The sequence below is a fragment of the Bombyx mandarina genome, chromosome 12 (genome assembly GCF_030267445.1).
Source record: "Bombyx mandarina strain Sakado chromosome 12, ASM3026744v2".
Taxonomy (NCBI): Eukaryota; Metazoa; Arthropoda; class Insecta; order Lepidoptera; family Bombycidae; genus Bombyx; species Bombyx mandarina.
The window spans coordinates 3,096,123-3,122,507 of NC_143219.1; the positions used below are offsets into that span (position 1 = coordinate 3,096,123).

Genomic DNA, 26,385 nt, shown 5'->3' on the forward strand with positions numbered 1-26,385 from the left:
TGGGTGTGGATGCGCCCTTGTCACCGAAATCTTAATTAATAAAAACCTTTAGTTAACTGATCGATTTTTACTTTTTTTTTGTACACAAACCTTGCTATAACGAACAAAAAAAAAGAATTATCCAATTTGTGGCCGGCGCGGCGGCGTTCTGAGATTATGCACGTACATACTTTACGCTTATTCATCTGTATATATATAGATAATGAATGTGTAAATATAAATCACAGTTCACCTTTAAATAATTTGAGCACAAAATCAAATAATTTTTTTCAGTACTCTGCTATATATAATTAAGAGGCTGCTAAAATGTACCCTATAAATAAATCGTAATCTGTTGATTGCTGTCCTTTGTTCACCCCTCTGAATGATAAGATAATATTATATTACCTAAGAATGACATATTACGAAGGAGCCATTGTACATACAATAGGTGATATGAACTAGGGTTGTATTTGTCAAAGATTAGAGAGGCGCCGCATGTGCGCCGTCCTTTATATGAAAGTATTGATTTAATTTAAGGAAAGTATTCACGCGCTCTTTATTTGGAAATGGAAAATTTTGTGCTGGCTTCAATAGATAATATTAGCCTACGTAATACTAAAGAAATATCTGAAGCGGATAATGTTAAAGGCACATAAGAAAACGTTGAGCTAGACAAGGATCTATACATAAAACTGGTTGTATTTATAGTATAGGATAGATGTATAGCATGCATAGATGCACAGGATCTTCGGTTGTGACAGTAAATTACGGGAAAATAAACGGAAAAATAACGCACGTACCAACATTAGGTACATTGCACCAAATTATCGAGACACATCAACTTGGATGAATTGATCATAATAATGCTCAGTAGTATTTTTTATTGATGTTAAAGAATCTCACAACCTGCCTGGCAGCGCTGGTCCGGTAATCATAATAACACCCCGCCTATTTCTATCTCAAAGTTCTAATGAGTTTCCATTAACTAATACTTCGACTTTATACCTCAAAATTCCGGCCTTCTCAGCTATATGGCTTAGATGTGTAAAAGAACTGACGGTCTACCTGGTGGTTATTAAAGTGATGACCGAAGTCTGATCTGCAGGCTTCGGTAATCATATCAACCAACCGAAATGCTGTCACTCACCATGAGACGTGAGTTCTAAATTTCTATTTTATAATACAAGTTATTTTTCAAACGGAAACGCATAATTATATAACGGCAGAAATAGGCAGGGTGGTGGTGGTTTTATTTTTTTAGCGCTGGGGAATCCGTTTGCGGATACCGACTACCAAAGATAGAGACAAGTGGAGAGGAGTTGTGCAATGGTAAACGTCACCGAACAAAACACGACCTTCAGATACGAAGATGCGGATTCAGAAGACATAGGTACTTTCAAATGGTCTTTACTTTCGCACCGATCTAATCCGGATCCAAAGATGTAAATAACGAAGATTAACGAGGCGTTTTAAGCTTTCGCGGCTACGTATATTACACACACTAATATTTAACGGATACGATCTTCAGATGTAGGTAATAAGTTACCCATATTTCGGTGATTACGGGTAGCTTATTGAATAGTCTACCGAGTTTACATATTAGCATGTGTAAGATGTATAAGTTTTTTAGGGTAAAGTAAGTAAGGCCAGATGATCTTACATGACGATAGTTTCGACTTTGAATATTAATGAGGAGTTACTGGTGCACATCCTTGGCCGCCTCCACAATCTCCCTCCAAATCCTACTACAACTTCCCCGTAAACCAACCTTATCAACAATATGATCAATAAAACTTTTTCTACTTGACCCTTGGGCTATTGTGGCCCAGTGTCCTGATGCGTGGCGTTCATGTGTTCGTACCGGAAAAAACAGAATAGCCACTATCCAAACGAGATTGTCACACGATTGACGACGAGCAACATTGAGTTATCTATAAAAGAGTTCTCAGATTCTATTATAATAGAGGGAGCATCCTAAATATTAGACTACAAGGCAAAATCAATGCAGAGTTGGGGAAATCGATAAAGAGAAGTTCTTCCATCGAGCGTGTGAAGACATTTCTTGGCAAATTTGCGGTAGGCAGCGGCTTGGCTCTGCCCCTGGCATTGCCGAAGTCCATGGGCGACGGTAACCACTCACCATCAGGTGGGCCGTATGCTCGTCTGCCTACAAGGGCAATAAAAAAAAAACAGTCGATGGTCCGAATGTTATTGATCGGAACATGTACGTACGCAAACATATCTTGAAAATGTCCTTAGATGCAGACATCTATGAAAAATCTTTTGTTCAATAATAGCTATTCGCCACGCATACTACATATGCATATGGTATATAGGTACAGTAAACTAATTTAAGTGGAACTGGATATGTTGTATGATCTGATACGAAAATAGTCAAAAGAAATCACTATGTGCTTCATCTATAAAAAAACGGACGAGACGAACGGACAGAACAAGGGGAAAATAGATATGAAGAAAACAGCTGTACCGCTATGGCGAAGGAAAACTACGAATAGAAAAATATAGGAAACAAGACAAACCTTTGTTAGAAGGCAATCTGACAATTAGAAATAAAGTGTTTTGGATGTGTATTGGAGTATATAGACTACAATAATTTTATATGGGTTGGACTGCGAGCTCGTAAGGCCCTAAATCGCAAATAAACAGCCTGTGTGGTTTCATTGGACTTGATCAGCGGAAGTAATTAATAAGTGGTCAGCACTAAGAATAGCTGTAAAATTCCATAAATATCCCTCATTATTCAATCAACTAAAAACGGGTAGAGTTTCAGGAAACATTAGTAGCTGATGAGTTGAATTACTTGAAAGGAAGTTGTGGGTGCACAATTAGAAAACCAAAGAAGAAATACAAAAAAAAAATACAAATTCTGTTAGTTTTAAGAATCTCTTTCGTTGGGAACTTTATGTCCTGAGAGGTGTGTTGACCAAAAATGGATTTAGATTTCGACGTGTTAGATTTACTGTTTGTAGATTGAAAGTTTATAATCTGTTGAATTTGAAATAGAGATTATTCCAGAGAAGCTATTTGCTAATGATATTAACAAAGAACCGACGATACTAACATTCCTAGAAGAATTTAAAAAATAAAGAAAAAAGTCTCCAAAATGACGTCTGACAATACAAAAAATACAAAAGTGATTACAGAATATACCCAAAATTAATTCAATGGAAACTGCCTTGCGGAAAATCTTTATTTGTTGCTTTGTTATCAACTTAATCGAAATAACCAAATTACCCAGCTGACCGTTACTAGTCCAAGGTAATAAAATGACTGTTGAAATACAAACATTAATATACACACTACGTACTAGCACTTGTGTTGAGGGGACACAAGACTGCTGAGAGGAAGAATCAATTGCGTGGCGAATGTACAATGGCCATTGACTCAATACAGCGTATATCGTGCAAGCGGGAAAATAGCATTTCTAGATTTCATTGTAGTCAGAAAATTTAGTGAAACAGATACTTAAACTAATTTTTATATTACAGAGCCAAAAATAATATGTCAAAACTAAGAACATATTTAATTAAGATGTAATAAACTAACATTAATGTAATACCTAAACATACAAAAGTAATGATGCAATAAGATTTTTTTTTGTTAAATAAAATCTGTATAAATTATGTAAACAAACTTTGTAAGTCTTGTTTTGTTATTATATTTGTATAATATTTCTGATTTCGTTTTATCTTAAGACAACTGTAATGTTATTTACAAAGATTGAAATATTAGGGATTTCTGAGGCTTTATAGGGATAATAGGCCCCAGAAATCATTAGTTTCTAAGCGATATTTTTTGTGCCTAGATACTAAAAACATTCCTTAAATGTAGAAACCTTGTACCACCCATGAAAGTCGTCGTGGCCTAAAGGATAAGCATAATTAACATTCTTTTACCAACCTTATTTTCATTTCGTCTCATCACATGTCCATACCAACCCAAACGCGCACTTCTCAACTTCTATGTCACATCTTCCACTTTCTGACTTCCTCTAACATATTCATTCCGTATTCTATCCATTCTCCACACATCCATCGCAACATTCGCATCTCTGCTGCATGCAATCGCCTTTAATCCGCCACTTTAGTGATCCAACAAGCTGTTGAGTCTTGTTGAAGTTTATTTAAATATTGACACATTTATACACGTATATACATGTCAATATTATATAAATATACATGTCAATATGACTAGAACAGAAATACTCCTTAATATTGATGAATTTGACGGAGCGACTTTTGACGGAATGGAAAAAGGAATAATTCAAATGTGCACGTGAATTTCACGAAAAGGATAACGTACATAAATCATTTCAATGAAAAAGCCTACCAATGGAGTACTAAAGTAAACGAATCGTCAGGAATACCGTATTTTTTCAGGTATGAGGGGATTTATTCTGGAATAGCTTTTAAGGCTACCAGCAAATAGGTTGGGGAAAAAATTAGGCATTACGATTTTCAGCAATCACACAAATCGAACTACAAGAGAATAATTTAAAGGCTTATCATAATTTATAGGCCCCCTAAAATTGTAAATAATCAAAATTTTCACCAATTGCAAACCAATTTTCTCATATTGGGACATCATTAGCTGTGTCATATCTATAGGCACTCTGACTTTATCAAGCCAAATCCTCTCCTAACTTACCAATGAAATCCACAAAGATTTAACTAGGTTGTCTGGTAAGATAAAGATGTCCAGTAGAGCCCAGGAGCCTCGCCACACGAACACCACTAGCGAGCCAACCACGCTCACTGAGAACACGCAGTCCAACACGTAGAGCGCCATGTCTTTACTGTTCTGTAAGAAATTTTAATTTTAATAATCTTAATAATAATAATCGTTGGTCTCCAACGTAGGAGAACAACATTATTTGAGTAATAACTGGTATTAGGACATATTGTTGGCCCGCACGGTTAAGTATAGTGTTCCAGATTAAAGTGTGAACAATCTTTTTACGAAATAATACTGCCAATAAGGAAGTATAAGCCTCTGTACATATTATATCAATAAAGTCCAGAGATTAAGCCACGGTATCATCATCATTATCATTAGACTACAGAGGTTCACAACTGGATCATCACCATCATCTTAGGCCTACTGTGGGCCTTAGCCCGGTCCAGTATGTCTCTCCAAACTCTTCTTTACATGACTTTCTCCTTCCACTTTTTGACACCAATTCCTTTGTAGGTCCTGCTTTACGCCATTTAAGCATCTGAGATTGGGACTGCTACACCTTCCGTGGCCATCTGGTTTGCCTTATACTAGTTGTTGAATTCTGGTCTACATTCTAACTACATCTCAGGCATTCAATTTCAATAGTTTTTTATGATATCATACAACTCATGCCTAAATCGCGTCCAGAATAGATCGTTTTCCTGCACAGTCCCGAATATTCTTCAAAAGATCTTCGGCTCGAACACAAGTAGTTGGATGTAGGATACTCAGACCAAAATGTCTATAGGAACCTATCCCTCAACGCTATAGCAAATTTATACGGTGTGTGAGTAAGTGTATTAGTCATGAGGCGTCTGAAGCAAAAGAACTTGAAGGGTGTGATGAAGTGTTAACCCAGGTCCTCAAATATAACATGCAGCCCAATAAAAAAATCCTTCTTTTTTTTTTTTTTTTTTTTCGGGTAGAGGGCCGAACCTCCTACGAGGTCCCCGCGCAATAGGGGCGCGCGGGGTATGTGAGACTCAACGATCTGCATGGTGTTGTGAGCAGACCGCGGGCCCAAGGATTTTAGGACCCACCCACTAAACGACTCCCCTGCACTCTTACATCCGACGTCCGATCCCCTCCGAGGTCAGAACCCGGATGAGGTAGGGGGGCTACCGCGGTCAACACTACAACCAGACGGCGTGGCTCACCCCAAGGACGCCCAGCCGACGGAGCCTTCGAGGCGAATCGAAGGCTCTGAAACGTCGGCCGTCTCGGTACGGCAGCCCGTCGGGACGCCCAGACGGTGCCGCTGGTGTCCCGGAATACCCCGCTGGACCAGAACCAGCCTGCCGGGTCGGGACGCGATACACCGTCAACCGGTCGCTCTATTCACTCCACGGCAGCGCGCTAGAGTGCTGGTAGCGCGCCGCGCGGCCTCACCCCCTCAGGTCGCCCTTTGACCTTCACCGGGGGGAGGCCGCTACCTACAGGGGCCGGGACGTACGGGCGTATTCCCGCCTCCAGCCCCCGGCTCGACGGCGACGGATCGGTGCGGAAAGGGAAGAGCTCTCCCTCTCTCGCTCCGCCGCCTCCTTCTGCGAAATGGTGGACTCGCAGAAGTCGAGCATCGCCTTCCAGGACGCGTCGCTGCCGAGCATCGTAGCCACGACGCACGGCATCGAGAGGTCCTCTCCTATGACCGCGACGAGGGCGGCGCGTTGCTCGTCGAATCCAGAGCAACGCGCCAATGTATGTTCCGCTGTGTCATACTCGTCGCGGTCAGCGCAGTGGTGGCACTGCGCCGTCGGTTCCCTTCCGGCTATTTTGAAAAGGTACCGGCCAAAACAACCATGGCCGGTCAACATTTGCGTCAGCCGGAAGGTGAGGCATCCGCGGTCGCGGCCCACCCAGTCCGCGAGAACCGGGCGGACCGCCTCGACGGTACGGAGGCCGGCCGACGGGTCCGCCAAGCGGCGAGACCACGCCTCCAGCACGGACCGCTGAGATTGGAGCCTCCGCGCTCGAACTACTCCTTCGCCGGGGCGCCCTTCCCCCCTAGAGCGAAGGTCGCTACGCCACCGGTAATCGGCAGCGAGCGCCTCCGCCTCCAGGTCCCAGGGTGGCGCCCCGGCGAGCAAGCACGCCGCCTCGAAGGAGACGGTGCGGTATCCTCGGATCGCCCTGACCGCGATCGCGCGCTGCGGACGTCGCAGCGCCGCGACGTTCTTGCGGGTCAGGGCGTGGCACCATACGGGAGCCCCGTATAGTGCCATCGACCGCACCACCCCCATGTAGAGGCGGCGCGCCACCTGATCGGGACCCCCGACGTTTGGAAGCAGCCGGCTCAAAGAGCCGGCCGTCGCCATCAGTCGAGGGCCCAACTTCGCAAAGTGAGCGCGGAAGTTCCACCGACCATCCAGTTCAAGGCCGAGGTACCGAAGACCGGTCACCCCGACCCCGACGTGGACGCCTCTGATCACGAGGTGGGCACCCAGAGGCGGCGCTCGTCCCGGCCCGTGAAACAACAGGGCCTGGGTTTTGTCGAGCGCCACCTCGAGTCCCAGCCGTCGGATCCTTGTGACGACGTGTGCCACGCCTGCGCACGCCAGACGGGCAGACTCCCGGTAGTCCCTCCCCGGAGCCACGACCAACGTGTCGTCGGCGTAACAAATTACGCTCAGCCCGGGGAGGGGACCCCGTACGACGCCCCGCAGGACCCAGTCGTAGCCGATGTTCCACAGCAGGGGGCCCAGGACAGACCCCTGCGGAACACCGCGCTCGACGGGGAAGCGGTACATCGCCCCACCGTGTCCGATGCACTGGATCGACCTGCCCTCGAGGTAGGAGCCGATCAGTCGGCGGAGGTATGCGGGGACGCCGTGATACTCCAGCGCCCCCGCGATCACCGACCAGGGCAGGGTGTTGAAGGCGTTCCTTACATCTAAGGATAACGCCATCGCCACCCCGCCCCGGGATACGGCTTCGTCGGAGAGGGCACGCACGCGCAGAATTGCGTCTATCGTCGAGCGGCCCTCTCTGAAGCCGTACTGTTCCGCCGAAAGATCGGGACCCGTCTCGGTCAGGTGCCGGACGATGCGGGCCGCGACGATCCTCTCGAGCATCTTGCCCGCTTCGTCCAGCAACACGATGGGGCGATAGCCCGCGGGTGAGTCCGCGGGGCGCCCGTCCTTCCGCAGAAGGACCAGTCTGCCCGTCTTCCATTTCGACGGGAACCGTCCCGACTCGAGGCACGCTTCGAAAAGCCCCCCGAGCCGGTCCCCTAGGGCCTCGAAGGCCAAGCTCCAGACCCGGCCGTGAACGCCGTCAGGGCCGGGGGCCGCGTCCTTCGCTCTCATTCTGGACACGGCCGCATGGATCTCCGCCCCCGTGATAGGGAGGGGGCTCCTCGGCAGCGGGAACGCTGGGGCGACGCGGAGGCGTGCCCCACGTGGCGTCCATCTGGGGGGGCTCAAAGTCCCCCCCTGCTGCCGGCGGGAAGAGTGCCGCAACAATTTCCCGCAGCTGCCGAGGCTGGAGCCGCTCGGTCACCGGGAGCGCCCACGGCTGCAGTTTCCTGCGAACCATCTTGTATGGGCGCCCCCAGGGATCTTCGTCGAGCGACTCCAGGAGAGTCTTCATGCTCTGCTTCTTGGCCTCGCCGATGGCCAGCTGCAGCGCCGTCTGCTTTAAAATCCTATCACTGGGAACTCAATTGTAAATGATCGTGATGTAAATGATAACCTCTTAGATCCGTTGCCTTTGTAAAAGGTATTTATTTGCTTGTCAAAAACTTGACCTTGTTATAATTTGTTTTCAGTGCAAACAGCACAGCAGTCAGTTTATAGTTTGATTGGAAGATTTATGGCCTTTTATTTTTGTAAAATAAAATATTTAACCACCTTTTTTATATTTACGACCAAGATTAAGACTTAGGCATATAGAGAAATTATTGAATTTTCGGACTGTAATTGATTTGTCAATATAAATGTAAGTCAATATAATTTAGTATGAATACTGGTTTCGAAACAGATGACCGTGTGTTTAAATATTTAAAAACCATACACAAAAAATTGGAACTTATAAAAATAACCGGATACTCTGGATACAAATGGGCACACCGCACTTCCCTTTTTTTATTCGGCTCGAAGGACCAAAAAAGGGATGTACAATATGTCCAGGCTTCCCTTTTGCTATGTTAACGATAAGAAATCGGATCACTTGAGAGACTATTTACTGATAAACCTAAACTAACTGATAGATGATATGGTACAAATAATTTTATGCGAGTAGGCGATGACTTTTTGATGGCGGTATAAAAATTTAATACGAAAACACATTTTTTTTTATTTTGTATTCACTGATAGCCTCGAGGAGCTTTATTAATTTCTCTGGGTTGGTAAGCGAGTTAACAAAGCTTAGCCTGAGAGTATTTAAACCTAGCTAGGCCTAATTAACTTCAGCTCGAAGCAGGGGAGCGCTTTGCTGAATATACCCCCGGAGCGAAATCGTGAGCAACTGAATAGATCCGGCGAGAATCTCAATGGGTTGTGTCTATTGTTAAGTTTTAGCGCCGTTTGATCTCGCGTTTATTTTTTTCATTTTATTAATTCCTACGTTTCAAATACATTATTTTTTTCGTTGTGACGATTAAAGTTTTATTTGTCGACATTCTAGTATCGTGCGACCTACCGCACTATTGTCTCACACATCCTTACGGATCCATCAGATCCAATAACCTTTGCATTAGACGCCTTTAGTTCTAACACTAGGAGCAGGCTTAGGGACCCCGGTAACCGTACTCGTCGAACTCGACAAAGAGTTCGCCGTGCAACCTAACCCATGAATCAGCCCGCTGAGTTTCTCGCCGGATCTTCTCAGCGGGTCGCGATTCCGATCCGGTAGTAAATTCATTCGCGAAGCAGCTGCTCTTGAGCTGTTAGGTCTCCTTCAGAGGCGTTCGGGTAGCTGTTAGCAAATCCCACCCCTCCTGGCTGAGCCTTTGATCGCCCGGCTGTCCTGGTGAAACTGGAAAGGCCTCCGGGCCACCAGTAATACTTCAATCATACAAAAAAAACTATTGTCTTAGTCTAGTCTCGCGTTAAGCCGTAAATTGAATTTGAATATTTTAAATCTTACGTTACCAATAAATTATTAGTAAAATATACAATTGACATATCTGCTAGGCCTACATAAGTGAATCAAGTAAATAACTGAGTTATTTGGAAACGGAAGGTCAGGTCCGGGTTATTTATTTCTTGCTATGATGGATTAACAAGCTCACGGCTCAGCTGGTGTTAAGTGTTTGCAGGAGTCTATATATGTACCTCAACAACGTAAATACCGCCACATACCTAGAGATATGAGTTCCCAATCTCGGTTTTACAGTACAACGGCTGCCCCATCCTTCAATCCGCAATGCATTACTACTTTACGGCAACAGGTAGGTGGAGGTATCTACTTACTCTTGCGGGCTCACGATAGGATACTACGCCAAAAATCTTAGCAAAACAATATTTGACGGGTAGATTTTGAGTTACACCTATTAATGCATAATATATAATTGACTTCGATTACATAGTTCTTATTTTAATTAGTTGAAGTAGGCTTTCTTTTTTGGTAAAATGTTTGTATTATTGTCTCATCTAGTTATTTTACGTATTTTCAACAGCCTTTAATGACGTGACGCATAATCAGGTTTGTTCTATTGTAAGGTTTCAGACATTCATGTAAGTGTATAAAAACAATACAACGTAGAAATATTTGTTTAACGGTAATAAAAAGTTATATTTACTTAATGTTTTTTACAATAATGTTTTGATCATTACTAATTTGTATTATTCTGTGTTGTTATTTTGAAGTGGCAGTGAAATCTTTCACAATTTAAAAGGGAGTTCCCCTTTTTTTTGTTCCCTACCTATTCGCTAGTAGCCTAAGGCGCTATGCCAGGTACGACCGGACGGATAGGCGATGGAACTCACGGGGTCAATCTGAGAGAATTTGCTAAAACTAGCCCCAGCAAGAGCAGTGCTTCGCAGAATCTACCACCGGATCGGAGTCGCGTCCCACTGAAAAGATCCGGCGATAAGCTCAGTGGGCCGTGTCTATGGTTTAGTTCGCTCGTCGAACTCTTCGTCATAATCGACGAGGACGGTGGCCGGTGCTTGAGGGTCCTAAAAGCACCGAGAGTGAATCCGGGGGATCCGACAAAACATGTTTCGGGTGACGGCGGCTTTGCGTTGCCCCGTCGCGATCGGATATGGGTTCATATTTTTTTTTTAATATTATAGTGATCCGAGACAAATCACACACGATAATCTAGCCCCAAACTAAAATTATGCACCAGAGACTGATATAAATATGATACTATATACGTTTGAATATATACATTGATAACGAAACACCCAGACAAAGAGCAAATAAATTTGTTCATTGCGCGAATATCTGGTCGATGTGGGACCCTCGTTCCAGCAGTCAAGGGATCTACTACGAAAACGAGTCGATCACCCTAAAGTACCCCTATAGGCACAACCCTCTGAGTTTCTCGCCGGCTCTTCTCAGCAGGTCGCGATTCCGATCCGGTTGTATTTAGATTTTTTTTTTATTGCTTAGATGGGTGGACGAGCTCATAGCCCACCTGGTGTTAAGTGGTTACTGGAGTCCATAGACATACACAACGTAAATGCGCCACCCACCTTGAGATATAAGTTCTAAGGTCTCAGGTATAGTTACAACGGCTGCCCCACCCTTCAAACCGAAACGCATTACTACTTCACGGCAGAAATAGGAAGGGTGGTGGTACCCACCCGCGCGGACTCACAAGAGGTCCTACCACTAGTAATTAGACTAGTAGTAACCAGATTTAGTGAAGCACTACTCTTGCTAGGGTTCATGTTAGCAATTTTCTCAGTTTAAGCTCGTTAGTTCACCTACTGACCCTCAGTAGTTAGTATAGCTCCTTAGGCTGCCAAAGATTAGGTAGGGAAAAATACCAAAGGTACCAGGTAAGCAATTTTCTAAGAAGAAATAGGGAATTGGAGAAAGATTTGACGAAAATGAAGCTGTAAAGAATAAGAGAAATTTAGGAAATTTATCTGTTTTATGTTAAGAGACAAAAAACTATAAAATTTATTACGTGCTTAGTATTTTTACTCAGTTTACGAAAATTGAGGATAAAGAAACTGTCAACATTATACAACATATATAACGTTATATTACAAAACAAACATGGACGTTCTAAGGTACAAACTTCAGATCTCAGGACAACAAAGAAATATCAATTTAGATATGATTAACAATAAGGTCACGTTGCAGGGAATTACGAATCCACGTGTATATCGGATGACAACAGGAAACGAAAGGTCAGGGCAGGAATAAGATCACACTAACCGTGCGGAACATTGTCGGAACCGCGAAGTAATCGGGCGGTGAATCCACGGCTACAGCGAATGGCGCCGCGCTGATGTTGCGCAATGTGCGTAGCGCCGCGAGCGAAAGCGTCGCCGCCGCCGTCGTGGACAGCAGCGTCCGCGCGCTGTTGCCCGTGCACTCGTTCAACAGGTTCCATACACCACGCCAAGCACCCACACAACCCACTGCGGCCACGTACGTGCAACAACGCGACAACGCGTAGTACGTCAATCGGCCGCGCTCTGGCTGCAGTAGCTTGGCCAACTCGGATTGTAACGCGCAAAACGTCAAGTCACAGAGAAGACCGAAACCAGCGCTGATGGCCGCACTAGCGATCGGATGCTCGGGTAGCACATACAAGTCCATAAGGATCCATGTTGATTTCCAGTAGGCGACTACGGCAGGCGCGACCACTGTTGCTGCGAAGAGGACGTCGGCGGCGGCGAGTAACGCGGCGTGGGCTCGGGAGCCGCCCGCGAGCGTGTCAGCGAGTCCAGCCGTGCTCCCGCGCATCTCTCACTGACTCACTAACAAGTGCGGCGTACTGCCTCCCGCGCCAACCAGCGCGACTCTAATTGTATTATCAGCGCGTCCCACCACCGGAGCCGCGTGTTTGCTCTCCGGGATCCGACCGCGATTACTACGATACCGACGGATCTCTGCTTAATCGACACCACAGTGTAAACAGCTAGCGGTATCTACGTTTGTATCGAAAAATCACTCTTGTTTTTAAAACAGGTAAACCAATTTTGATTTGTTAACAGATACTGGTGATTTTTAGTGGCGGTAGGACCTCTTGTGACTCCGCGCGGGTAGGTACCACCACCCTGCCTATTTCTGCCGTGAAGCAGTAATGCGTTTCGGTTTGGGGCAGCGGTTGTAACTATACTTGAGACCTTAGAACTCAAGGTGGCGTATTTACGTTGTAGCTGTCTACGGGCTCCAGTAACTACTTAACACCAGGTGGGCTGTGAGCTCGTCCACCCACCTAAACAATAAAAAAAATTAGAATATAGTATCGACAAACTTACAATCGTCTTGAATCTCGTAGTGAAGAGGTATGTCGCTTCCTTCCCGTCAGTGTATAGCAAAAAAGGTGAGGCGAGCATGTTGCGCGAAGACCGTAAGAGAACGGCAGAGAGGTAGAATATGAACGTGAGAACTGCTATCAGAACAGCCCTGAAAGTGAAGTTGATTTAATTAAAATAGTAAAATATTATTATATCATTGGAGTGTCTAATCTTTGATCCAATTGACTAAAGATTAGATACAGATATAGTATATACAAAGTATATACCATATTATACATATATAATATACTAGCCGTACTCGCCCGCTTTGCTGGGCATTTAAAATTAACATTATTATTTATTGTCTTTATTATTAGGGAGTCCAACACTCATATAAATATTAGCCTATTCATTAAGTACATGTATTTTCTACAAGGATACCAAGTTTCAAGTCAATCGGATGCATGGTTCAGTAGTTATAACGGAACATCCGAAAAACCACTGTAGATTTATATATTAGTATAGAAATATATGTATGTAGTAGTAAGATACAAGCAATACAGAGATTAAATATATATCTATATATATCTTCACTATAAATCCCGAAACGGCTAGATCAATTTCGATAAAATTCTCTGGAATTCTTTAGATTGGTCAATCCGATGATTTGAAAGCGAAGTAAATTGTTTTTTCGTAATAAGGTGACACTCAACAAATTCTGCATACGCCCGCTCATGACCTATACAAGTGTAGTGTTCGCTCATGCGGCCCGCACTGATTTGAAGCCCCTTCAAATCATTCAATCGCGTTTTTTGCAGAATAGCCGTCGGAGCACCGTGATTCATAAGAAATGTGGATCTTCATGATGAACTGGAGCTTGACTCCATCAGTAAGTATATTCAGTCGGCATCAGTGCGCTACCTTGAAAAGGCGACACGACACAGAAAACCCTCTTGTCGTGGCCTCCGGAAATTACATTCTCGATCCTATGGACCGAATGGTAAATAGTGGACGTCGCCCTAAACACGTCATTACTGATCCTCTCGATCCATTAACGGTGCTTTTAGGTACCTCAAGCACCGGTTACCGTCCGTCACCGAACCCTTCGTCGCAAGCGATGGATTCAGCGAGTAAACTAACCCATAGACACAGCCCACTGAGTTTCTCGCCGTATCTTCTAACTGGGTCGCGTTTCCGGACCGGTGGTACATTCTGCGAAGCACTGCTCTTCCTAGGGCCAGTGTTAGCAACACCTCCGGGTTTGAGCCTCAAGAGCTCACCTACACGCTAGGGTAACGGTGATATAGCCTCTCAAGGCTATCCGCATAGGTAGAAAAAATTTAGATTCGCCCAGCATGTGTTCCTATGAAGTTTGGTAGATTTCGGATCAAAGTCAAATCAAAGATCGGCCGGTTTTGCCTGAATACAAAAAGTAAGTTTCTGATTTTAAATTAAATCAATGATTTGTTTTTTTGCTAGAATGAAACAAACATTCTTTGACAAGCATTTCTTACAATAAATACATTTCCTCTATGAATCACTACTTGTTAAAGGCGTGAAAATAGCCTTATTATTCACTAACATTTATTGATTACAAAATTATTTCATATGCATTATATATATATTTCATATGCATAAATTCATTATGCAGCACTTGTTTGGTTGATGAAAAGAAGTAGTATTTATGAAGAAGAATTCTGTAGTTTGGTCGGCCCACCACTTAACACTTGTGATAGTTCTAACCATCAGAGCAATTAAAATATATCTCACCTATATGCATAGCTCAAGAACAATCTCAGCCGCCTGGGATATTTAGATATGTATAAATTTTTGTGAGCCCTAACATACGCTACATACAACATATACGTACATATACTATTGGTATTTATGAATATCACCTACCATTATAAACAAATTTATTATTTTTTCGTGCACACACATCACGTTGTTTGTAGATAATTAACGCCAAAGCATAGCAAGACTCGCCAACGAATGAACAGTCGTATTTGGGAGTTGAACATTTTCAACGTTTACCGAGACTGCTGAAGGTATCTTTTGCTATTCCGGCCTACTACCATTGCGCATTACTGACTGAGATGACACATTTTTTTTTTATTGCCCTTGTAGGCAGACGAGCATACGGCCCACCTGATGGTGGTTACCGTCGTCCATGGACTTCAGCAATGCCAGGGGCAGAGCCAAGCCGCTGCCTGCCGCCTAATACTCTCCACAAGCCTCTTTTGAAGAAGGACTGTCAGAAGATTTGTTAATGGAGCCAAGTAGAAAGCTATTCTTCCAGTCTGCGAAGAATGACGCATTACGTAGAGTCCTCTAGTCTAATTTTTCTCGTCACAGACTTAAAGAATGGTCCACTGATCCATATATTTTTCCGTATCCATATATTGATCCACATATTTTTGAAAGTCCGTAACCTGACCGATCTATCCACGAGCACTCTTTGGCCCGCCATAAGCCAGCTATCAATAAAAATTGTTGTTAGTATGCATTGGTCGTTTATCTCTTATCGCATTTTAAAGACAAACGCTCTGTTTCAACTAACCTATGAGGATCATCAGGATCAGGTATAACAGTGCTCAAGAACATATCCAGTACGCCCCAACCACCACGCCACATTGTGAGGTTGGACAACACGAAGATGTAAGTATATAATTTGGACAAAAGCCTTTCTCGTATCCACCGGAGTACACCACCGTTCTCGCCACTCCAAGCGCCGGCAGATCGGGCCAGAAACGTTGCTCTGAAATTGTAAAAGGCTTCGTTACAAAGGAACATTTGAAATTTCCCTTTTCTTTCAATATTTCTGTATCGAATCATTGACTAGGAGATGGTCAGAGTATCTCAACTCATGTCTCCGGGATGGCAGTAGCATTTACGATATAGCGTCTATAGATTCGGTGAGGTGCTTTTAACATCAGGAGGCTCGAAGCCCGCCGGCCTTGCTATGGCAAACGAAATGTAGCGGTAGCTTCACACAAGCTAACAATTTGCAATGGAAAACATCAACCATGCTGATTTCATTCCAAAGTAATAACAAATAATCCTGAGTACTTCTATAATACGATCTCGCATTTATGCTATAATACCTACATTTTTTCGAATAGATCTGCCTGTAATAATGAAAACTGAAATGATTACAAATCAAATCAAAAGGTTTTTATTCAACATAAATGAAAGTACATACTTGTTGAACGTCAAAAAGAACTACCGCCAATTCACAAAAACTAGCCTCCGTGCTGAGAAGAACTGGCAAGAAACTCAGCGAGCCTATTATTTTTTTTTTAATAAAAGATTTTTTTTTAAATATTAATTTGTACAATGAGTATTATAACGTAACAATTATTGCAATATTGAAATGCCCGGAGCGAGCAACACATTCCCACTTTGTGCAATCTTCTAGATAATCATTGGCTTTATTGCACAGATGTTCTTTAATAGTTTTTTTAAACCTATGTATATGTAGGCTCTGAACATCTTGTGGGATTTTGTTGTACAGGCGCACAGACAAACACCCGAATGAATTTCGTATCTTATGTAACCTACTCATCGGCACAACGGCAAATTGATACCTGTCTACTAATACTCGTATGTATTTTCAATTGAATCAAAGGAAGCCTCTCCAAAAATATTGTTAAACAGTATAATTGTTAATATCTAATCATAATCTAATTAGATTTAGCATTTAGAATTTGCCAAAATAAAGCAAATGGTTTATTATCACACAATCTTCAGTCGCATCAGGCGTTTAAACTTTTTTGTTCCCTACCTATGCTGATAGTCTTGAGAGGCTATTTCAGCTTCGCTTTGACGTGTAGGTGAGCACACGGGGCTCAAACCGGAAGTGCTTACAATTGTCCTAACAATAGCAGTGCTTCGCAGAATCTACCACCGAATCGGAAACGCGACCCACTCAGAAGATCCGGCGAGAAACTGAATGGACTGTGTCTATGGGTTAATTTACTCGTGGAGCCTTTCGTTGCAAGCGACAGATTCGGGAAGGTCGGTGACTAGTGCTTGAGATACCTAAAAATACCGTTAAAGGGTCGGGAGGATCCGTAATGACCTGTTTAGGGCGACGTCGACTGTTTACCATTCGGTCTACAGAATCGGGTATGCGTCATAACTGGGAACCTTTGTGGGCTTATAATGAATGCAGTATAACAAAACCTAGCGTAAAGGGTGTTTTTTCTGATTCAGTCAATCATGTTTGAAGGTTTTCTATAATTGTATTGCATTGATGGAGCTCACGATCCCTTGGTGATTATTGAAACATCGTAAATAAACGATTCCACCTTGAAACATGAGGTGCAAATCTCAAGGGAGCCTGCACGCACGACAGCTTCGCCGCAGAAACCGGGAGTATGGTAGGGAGTACATCTCCGTGTATTTCCAATAGCAGTGCAACATCTGCTATATATTTTACGAGACAGAAGAGACGAGCACAGACTGGTCTGGGCCAAAACCATTATTGACCCAAGAGAACTGTTAAGTTAACAAGTTAAGTGAATTCACGCCGTTAGCACATGCGACTTTGGAAGTCGTCGTGGCCTAAAAGATAAGACGTCCGGTGCATTCGTATCAAGCGATGCACCGGTGTTCGAATCCAGCAGGCGGGTGCCAATCTTTCTAATGAAATACGTACTTAACAAATGTTCACGACGGACTTCCATGGTGAAGGAATAACATCGTGTAATAAAAATCAAACCCGCAAAATTATAATTTGCGTAATTACTGGTGATAGGACCTCTTGTGAGTTTGCTCGGGTAGGTACCATCGCCCCGCCTATTTCTGCCGTGAAGCAGTAATGCGTTTCGGTTTGAAGGGTGGGGCAGCCGCTGTGACAATACTGAGACCTTAGAACTTATATCTCAAGGTGTGTGGCGCATTTACGTTGTAGATGTCTATGGGCTCCAGTAACCACTTAACACCAGGTGGGCTGTGAGCTCGTCCACACATATAAGCAATAAAAAAAACTTCGCAGAGGCAACTTAGTATCGGCTGGAAGTAGTTCAGAACATTTCAGTCTCTTATTGAAAGAAATACAGGCTTACATATATTCATATAGACTGTGTGTTAAAAAACATATCTCTGTTTTTATTGCTTAGACGGATGAACGAGCTCACGGTCCGCCTGGTCTGAAGTGGTTACCGGGGCTCGTAAACAACGTCAATGCCACCATCCACCTTCAGACATAAGTTCTAAGTCTCCGTTTTCTAGTACTAATTAATCAATTCAAAGTCGTTCAATATCGACCGCCACAGATTCGAATCTTAATAACACGATGGCTAATTCTGAGTTAGGCCGTCGTGTCTTTTGATCACCTTAAGAACGCGAAGGATATATGAACGATCATTCCCATGAAGTATGATTCAGCGAACGGGAAGTAGTTTCCGTAGATGTCCATTATTTGCCACGTGCCACGCCACACAGACGCCACTAAGGGCGCAACCACGAAAGTGCTAAACACAATGTCTCCTGAAACAACACAATTTACAATTAATAAGTGGTAGGGCCTCTTGTGAGTCCGCGCGGGTAGGTACCACCACCCCGCCTATTTATGCCGTAAAGCAGTAATGCGTTTCGGTTTGAAGGGTAGGGGCAGCCGTTGTAACTATACTGAGACCTTAGAACTTATATCTCAAGGTGGGTGGCGCATTTACATTGTAGATGTCTATGGGCTCCAGTAAACGCTTAACACCAGGTGGGCTGTGAGCTCGTCCACCCATCTAAGCAAAAAATAAATAAAAATAAATAAATAATATAATTAAATTGCCGGTATTGTCAGGTCAGGGTCGCATTCTCACTTTCTTTGGACTTGTGTCCCGACGGGGTGCCCTCAATGAAGCGCCTTGTGGTGCAAGGCATGATTGAGGATACAAGACCGCACGGTGGATTACCGTTACGAAGGCCGACCAAATAAAGGCAGCTCTAAACACTCCCGTCAACGAGTACACAAGAGGGCGTCGGTACGCGAGGAATGGCGACGTCTAGTGAAGCGCACCATCAGTGTCCTTAGTGCGAGTTTTTTAACGTTCTCGATATCGTAAAAGTTAACTCAAGTTTGTATGGAATTCGAACGTTTGGCGCTAAGCGCGCTGTTCCAACTGCATACAAATTTGAGTTAACTTTTACGCTATCGAGAACGTTTAAAAACTCGCACTAAGCACACAAGACACAAAAGTATAACGGTTGGTCTTATTTTGTCTGATCTACACAATCACTTAGAGAAACAGAAGAATTGCAAACGAACAAAAAAAAATTATGGCACATGTTACTTTCTAATTTTGAATGGGTACATTTCCCTTTCCTTTCAAACGAATACCTGTACCGTAGCTAGCCTTGTCGCAGGAACACTCCGTGGCCTCTGTATCCTCACTGAGGTCTTCAGATTCTGAGGCGTCATCTTGTGTATCGTGGGGAACCACTTCGAACAGAGTGTCTTTGGCGTTTGGTGGCATCTGTACATAGGAAATCGTGTGGTAGTATATAAATCGTCGTGGCCTAAAGGATAAGACGTCAGGTGCATTCGTATGTAGCGATGTAACTATATTCGAATCCCGCAGGCAGGTAACCAATTTTGTAATAAAATACGTACTTAACAATTGTTCACGATTGACTTCCGTGGTGAAAGAATGACAACGTGTAATTAAAATCAAACCCGCAAAATTATAATTTGCGTCATTACTGGTGTTAGGACGTCTTGGGAGTCCGCACGGGTGGGTACCGCCACCCTGCCTATGCCGTGAAGCAATAATGCGTTTCGGTTCGAAGGGTGGGACAGCCGTTGTACTTTAGACATTAGAACTCAAAAGTGTGTGGCGGCATTTACGTTGTAGATGTCTATGGCTTCCGGTAACTACTTAATACCAGGTGGGCCATGAGCTCGTTCACCCATCAAAGCAATAATAAAAAAAACATAGGAAATTATGGACATTAATCCGGTCACCTGCATGATAATAACACATGACCTGTCCAATATGCATTCGTAATGTAATATTGCTGATTTTCTTGACTGACAGTAACCACCGACAACTAGGTACGCCGTATGTATGCTCATCTGAATCATAAAACTATATAACCCCATGCTGAGTGATCAACGTGGCTCATGGATACCAGCAATCCTCTGCAGCACCAGCACAGACAGAGTCAAGCCTCTACATAAGGACTCTCCTCAAACCTTGTTTGAAAAAGGACACGTCACACCCCTGAAGGAATACCGAGGAGGGTAGTTCCAGGATACACATCCAGGTACCAGTACCAGGATACACATGTATGTCACAAACATGATCTCTAAAAACGTATAATGGATGGACGTAGTAGATCAGAGTAGGCATGAGCTCTATTCCGAGTGCTGCTAGTTAAATTCAAACAAAATTCAACAAGTATGGTTAACAAAAAAACTGTTGTCAAGACTTCAATAAAAACAACGAAGTACCCCTTAATTATAAATAACCAATGTCTGAGTCTTGTACGTTCTATTTATAAGCACATAAAATAAAAATAAACAAGAATAGATCCTCATTTAAATAACAACATATAAATTTATGAATTTAAAAAAAAAACTGGTTTTATGCTTAACTAATTTCGCTTAACTAATTCTATTATTATTGTGACAGTAACGCTACTGTGAAAACATGTTTCTCGGTTTGTTTGTGTACTGAAAATTTTTACTGGTAAAAGTGTTGCATTACTGCTTCAGGGCAGAAATAGGTAGGATGGGGGGTACCTACTTGTGCATCAAAAGTCGCCCTACCACCAGTAATTACGCAAATTATAATTAATGCGGCCTCTTTGCACGCATGTGCATGTGACTAGGAGATGTATGGAAATGCTAGTGCAAATTAGAGGGGGAAGAGATCGACCGAAGAAGACATGGATGGAGTGTGTGAATGAAGATATGAGAGTGAGGAGTTAGTGTTGAGATGACGGCTGATAGAAGAGAATGGAAGAGAAAAATTAGTTGAGCGGCCCCACCTAGTGGGATAAGGTGGAGAAAAAGAAGTGTTCTTTGCAGGAAGGAATTCGTCTCATTGCTTGGAGCATATATACATACATATATGTAGGTGTAGAATTTCGTAATGTTCACCTACTCTGAGTCTTATTAGGAGGGAGAGATAAATATTTTGTTCACTTTATCGTGTTGGCTCAAATCCTTTCATATTATCTGATTTGGCTGTTTTAAATAGATAGATTTGATTCAGTGCGACTTTTTATACTATCTGATTTTATTTTATTTTATTTATTTATTATGCGCACAATACAAATTACAAGTTAAAAATATACACAAAAAATAACAAGTAAAAAGATAATTATTGATTTACCTGTTATCTTTAATTCCACACGATGTAAGCTATGAAATGTGTATAATCTTGTATTAAATGTAATGTGTGTTCCAGGTGCAACGGTAGTCTTTCTAAAGCAGTATTTTTGTATCGATATATTTCAAATTAATTCAAAGTGTTGTAACACTCTCTTATACGTTTTATTGTTTCAAACGAGTGCAAACCAAGATACTTGCTGTCAAGATACTTATTACTTGCGACCTTTAGATACAGTACGGCCTGATTATACTGATGATAGGATGGATTTTCGAAACGTTGGAAAATTTGTATTTCGTGATATTGTTTTTCTAATTTTACTATTTGAAACGGGTAAATAATGCCTTTTTCTAATGAAATACGTACTCAACAAATGTTCACGATTGACTTCCACGGTGAAGGAATAACATCGTGTCATAAAAATCGAACCCGCAAAATTATAATTTGCGTAATTACTGGTGGTGGGACCACTTGTGAGTCCGCGCGGATAGATACCACCGCCCTGCCTATTTCTGCCGTGAAGCAGTAATGTGTTTCGGTTTGAAGGGTGGGGTAGCCGTTGTAACTATACTGAGACTTTAGAACTTGTATCTCATGGCGGGTGGCGCGTCTACGATGTAGATGTCTATGGGCTCCAGTAACCACTTAACACCAGGTGGGCTGTGAGCTCGTCCAACCATCTAAGAAATAAAAAAAAAAACTTAATCACGCACGCCGAGTCGACGAATTCATTTTATAGGAACTGAGACAAGACTGCTGGTGAGCATTTAAATACCAGACGATTAAACAGAAGACAAGAAACAGAAGCTGGTTTGGATTGAACTCTCGGACGAGTCGGGAACTATATTTCTGATATCCAAAAAGCCCTTGAGAAATACTTTTTACATATTGTTAAAGGTAAGTTTAAATCAAGTGAGCAGGAAGCAGAAACAATGGCATCACCAGAAAATTAAACTAGTGCCTTATTAAATATAATCTCCGCAGAAATAGCTCGTGCAAATTATTTACGCTTTAAAAACCCTTAATATTTTTAACTCGGATAACTTAGTAAACTTTAATTACTAATCAATAATGTGGAATTCAAGAAAACTTGTTTGTTTTTAACCAACAACTTAAGTAAATATTGTTTTATTTTTCTTCTAAATTTCAAACTAGCTTAATTAAACAAGGAGTTAGTTCTGTTTATTATTAGCCTCCATTCAAACTGATTAACTCACCTTAAATCGTATATGTCCTTAGATCACAGTCCTAACATAATTCATTTTATTTCAAAAACAACAATAAAAATTCGAATTTAAATACTAAACAGTATAAGCAAGTTAACGCATTCATGAGAAAAGGCAGATAGATAGATATGATTTTACGGAATCGATATTTATACAGCAGAAAATTTACGGCGCCGTCAGAGGCTAATGTGTCGCGCGGACTCTACGAAGGACACTACTGGTCAATCGATCGAATCGCTAGCAATTTAAATAAAATCATTTAAGAAAAGCAATTACAACAAAATCGATTCAAGAACGTAATTTACCACGCCACTTTTTCCAGTGGTCGCACGCGTCACAAAAATTTTCCGCGGTACCGAATTAAAATTTTAAAATGTTTTTAATTCTCTTTCTGTTCGTTGGTGGATTTATTCAAATACAAAAATTACAATGATATTTTATATTTTTATTATTTATTTATTTATTACTATAAATTATAACTGAATGAATTGTTGCATGAACGATTTGTTTTCTTGTCAAACCAAAGTCCTTTGTTTGTTACCGCTTGTGAACTGAAAATAATCAGTATTCGTTGCAAGTTAGCGTAGCTGTCAGCAGCGATACCAGGGGTACGACTAGAACAATATTATTTTTTTAATGCTGATGCCAAAGCTCACACGTAATCGCGCCTAGGAGACTCGTGGGGTATGCTGAACGCGAAAAGCTTTTTTTTTTATTGCCCTTGTAGGCATACGGCCCACCTGATGGTAAATGGTTGCCGTCGCCCATGGACTACAGCAATGTCAGGAGCAGAGCCAAGCCGCTGCCTACCGTAAAGAGACCCCTGCTCACCTAAGATAACTCAACCTTCATGAGTGCCCAGGACTGATGAGAGATGAATAACATCTCATATTACCTCACCGCTTATGATATAATATACTATTATTTCGACCGATTTTTAATTTACATACACATCAATGAGGATAATGGCATACCTAGCCTAGCCTTAGACTACCAGTCTCAAAATACCTACCACCGTAAATAATAACCAATAACAGTATCGGGCCGAAAAAGTTTACATTGCCCATAACATTCCTTTGCGTAGCTTATTAATATTCCCAACTAAGCCTTGTTCGTTAATAATTCCTATTAGTTTAATGTAATTAATGTTAGCTCTATGTATTTGTTTTTATAATCTGAACATGCCAGTAACAACGAGGCTCGGATTTTGCAATGTAGTTAAACCAGTAATATTTTATTACTAATCATGTGTGTATCTATACTTCTATACTATCTAAATATATACTAATATTATAAAGATGAAATATTAGTTTGTTTGTTTTTATTTTTTTTATGATTGAAAGTTTACTGGTGGCCCGAAGGCCTTTCCAGTTTCACCAGGACAGGTGGGCGAGCAAAGGCTCAGCCAAGAGGGGTGGGATTTGCTAACAACTGCCCGAGCGCCTCCGAAGGAGACCTAACAACTCAAGAGCAATTGTTTCGCGAATGAATCTACTACCGGATCGGAATCGCGACCCGCTGAGAAGATCCGGCGAGAAACTCAGCGGGCTGATGCATGGGTTAGGTTGCACGTCGACCTCTTTGTCGAGTTCGACGAGTACGGTTACCGGGGTCCCTAAGCCTGCCCCTAGTATTAGAGCTGAAGGCATCTAATGCAAAGGTTATTGGATCTGATGGATCCGTAAGGACGTGTCTAGGGCGTCGACGGTGACTGGCTCCTGCATGATCAGGATTCGGGGAGTAGTCAGCGGCGGCAACGATAAGGCGATTATCATGACGCATAGCCTTATCGAAGTATCGTTCCGACGCTGACTTCATGTATTTCCGAATTGATTCGAGGCCCAGGTCGTCGTGTAGGTCAACGTTCCTCACGAACCACGGAGCCCCGACAGCTAACCTGCAAAAGCGGGATTGTAGGGATTGGAGGGTGTCTATGTGTGTGCGGGCCGCGTGAGCGAACACCACACTCGCGTAAGTCATGACGGGCCTTATGCAAGTTTTGTAAAGTGTCACCTTGTTCCGAAGGGACATTTTACTCCGCTTACAGATCATGGGGTAGAGTCTACCGAGAATAAACGCGGCACGGTCACGGACTGATTTTATATGCGGGCGGAATGTCATCGATGCATCCAGGGTAACGCCCAGGTACTTGACCTTCCTGGCCCAGGGTATGGGTTGTCTAAAGAGAGTAATCGGGGGTGTGAGATTCCTCCTCCTAATCCGGGAGGAAATCCGTGTGGAGCTTCCCCTCTGAAATAGCACCGCAGTACTTTTCGCTGGGTTGATGTCTATGCGCCATTTTCGGAACCACTGTCCTAGGGCTAGGGCTGCGCTCTGAAGCTTCTTCGCGATTAGGGACTTATTTCTACTAGAATAGTAAACAGTCGTGTCGTCGGCGAATAAAGCTAAATGGGTCGGCGGCGACCGGGGAATATCGTTGACGAATAAGCTAAATAGGAGGGGTGAGAGGACAGAGCCTTGCGGGACTCCAGCTGTGAGAGGTCGTGGGGAGGAGCGGGTTCCCTCGACTCGATATCGAAAAGAGCGGTTCGACAAGAAGTCCCGTATGATGAGCACGAGACTATCCGGCACGCCCATGTTGAATAGTTTGAAAATCAAACCATTGTGCCAGACTTTGTCGAACGCTTTTGCGACGTCGAAGAAGAGAGCTCCCGTGTATAACGGTTTTGGTCGATTAAGCCCCACAAGAATGTGCTCCGTGAGGCGGTGCACCTGTTGAACGCATGAGTGATTTGTACGGAATCCGAATTGTTCATCGATAAGAATGCCCTTGGATGAGACGAAGTCTCTGAGGCGTTTGTAGAGCAGACGCTCATACAGTTTGCCTAGAGACATGAGGAGGCTAATCGGGCGGTAGCTCGTCGGATGATTTTTTGGTTTACCGGGTTTATGTATGCCGATAACGTCCGCTTCTTTCCACACCGCGGGAAAGATACAGTTCGCCATAGCGGCATTGAAAATAGATGCCAACATCACGATGAGTTGGACGGGTAGAAGTTTAATAACGCGGTTAGATATACAGTCGGAACCGGGAGCCTTGCGAGGACGTAGGTCTTTGATCAAGTCTTTAACTTCTATCGGGGTGACGGGTGGTAACGCATCCGATGGTGGCAAGGAGGCTCTGCGTTCTACCTCACTGTCTACTAATTCTACATGAACAGGGTCCACGGATTGAGTGCTGGGCGTGCACTGGGTTTGCAATGTATCGGCCAGCAGCTCTGCTTTTTCGTCATCATCGAACGCCGCGAGTCGGCCTGAGGGGCCTACGAGGGGGGGCATAGTTACTACCGTATCCGATTTGAGAGTACGAGCTAAGCGGTAGTAAGACCTTTGGGAGGGCGCGAGTCCTTCTAAGAAATCAGACCATCTGGCATCTCGGACTTCGGCGATGCGAGACTTTACGTCGCGTTGTAGGGCACGCATTCGAATACGATTTTCCGCGGTAGGATACCTGTCGTAGGCGCGTATCGAGGCGTTCTTAGCTCTAAGGAGTTCCCTAATATCGTCGGACAATTTGAAGCGGTGAAGGAAGTCCTCCGCTACAACTTGTTTCGATGACCTATCTAATGTCGAGGTGATGTGTGACGTTAAGATGTCTATGGCTTCAGCGGTAACCTGAGGAGACGGGATAGAGTCCGGGTTAAACGGGAGCGATGGTGGATCAGATTCAGCCAGGCTGATGCCCAGCGTGTGCCAATCCACCACAGTCCTCGTGAC

General features: G+C 43.3%; 1 protein-coding gene across 3 annotated transcripts in view; it reads right to left on the reverse strand.

The window, feature by feature from the left end:
- fusl (transmembrane protein fuseless) overlaps positions 1–22,862 on the reverse strand; it is a 29,232-nt gene extending 6,370 nt beyond the window's left edge. Inside the window, exons 1-6 of one of the 3 annotated variants that reach the window (XM_089731814.1) lie at positions 22,639–22,862; positions 19,432–19,561; positions 18,425–18,578; positions 15,646–15,843; positions 13,107–13,254; positions 4,651–4,803 (exon numbers count right to left, since the gene is read on the reverse strand). In XM_089731814.1, the coding sequence (XP_089587940.1) occupies positions 4,651–4,803; positions 13,107–13,254; positions 15,646–15,843; positions 18,425–18,578; positions 19,432–19,561 (783 nt within the window). In that variant the 5' untranslated portion in view covers positions 22,639–22,862. Of the gene's footprint in view, positions 1–4,650; positions 4,804–12,054; positions 12,722–13,106; positions 13,255–15,645; positions 15,844–18,424; positions 18,579–19,425; positions 19,562–22,638 lie in introns of those variants that run through there. The other 2 variants (XM_089731813.1, XM_028174531.2) reach the window with 2 other exon arrangements.
- Between the last annotated feature and the right edge of the window lie 3,523 nt (positions 22,863–26,385).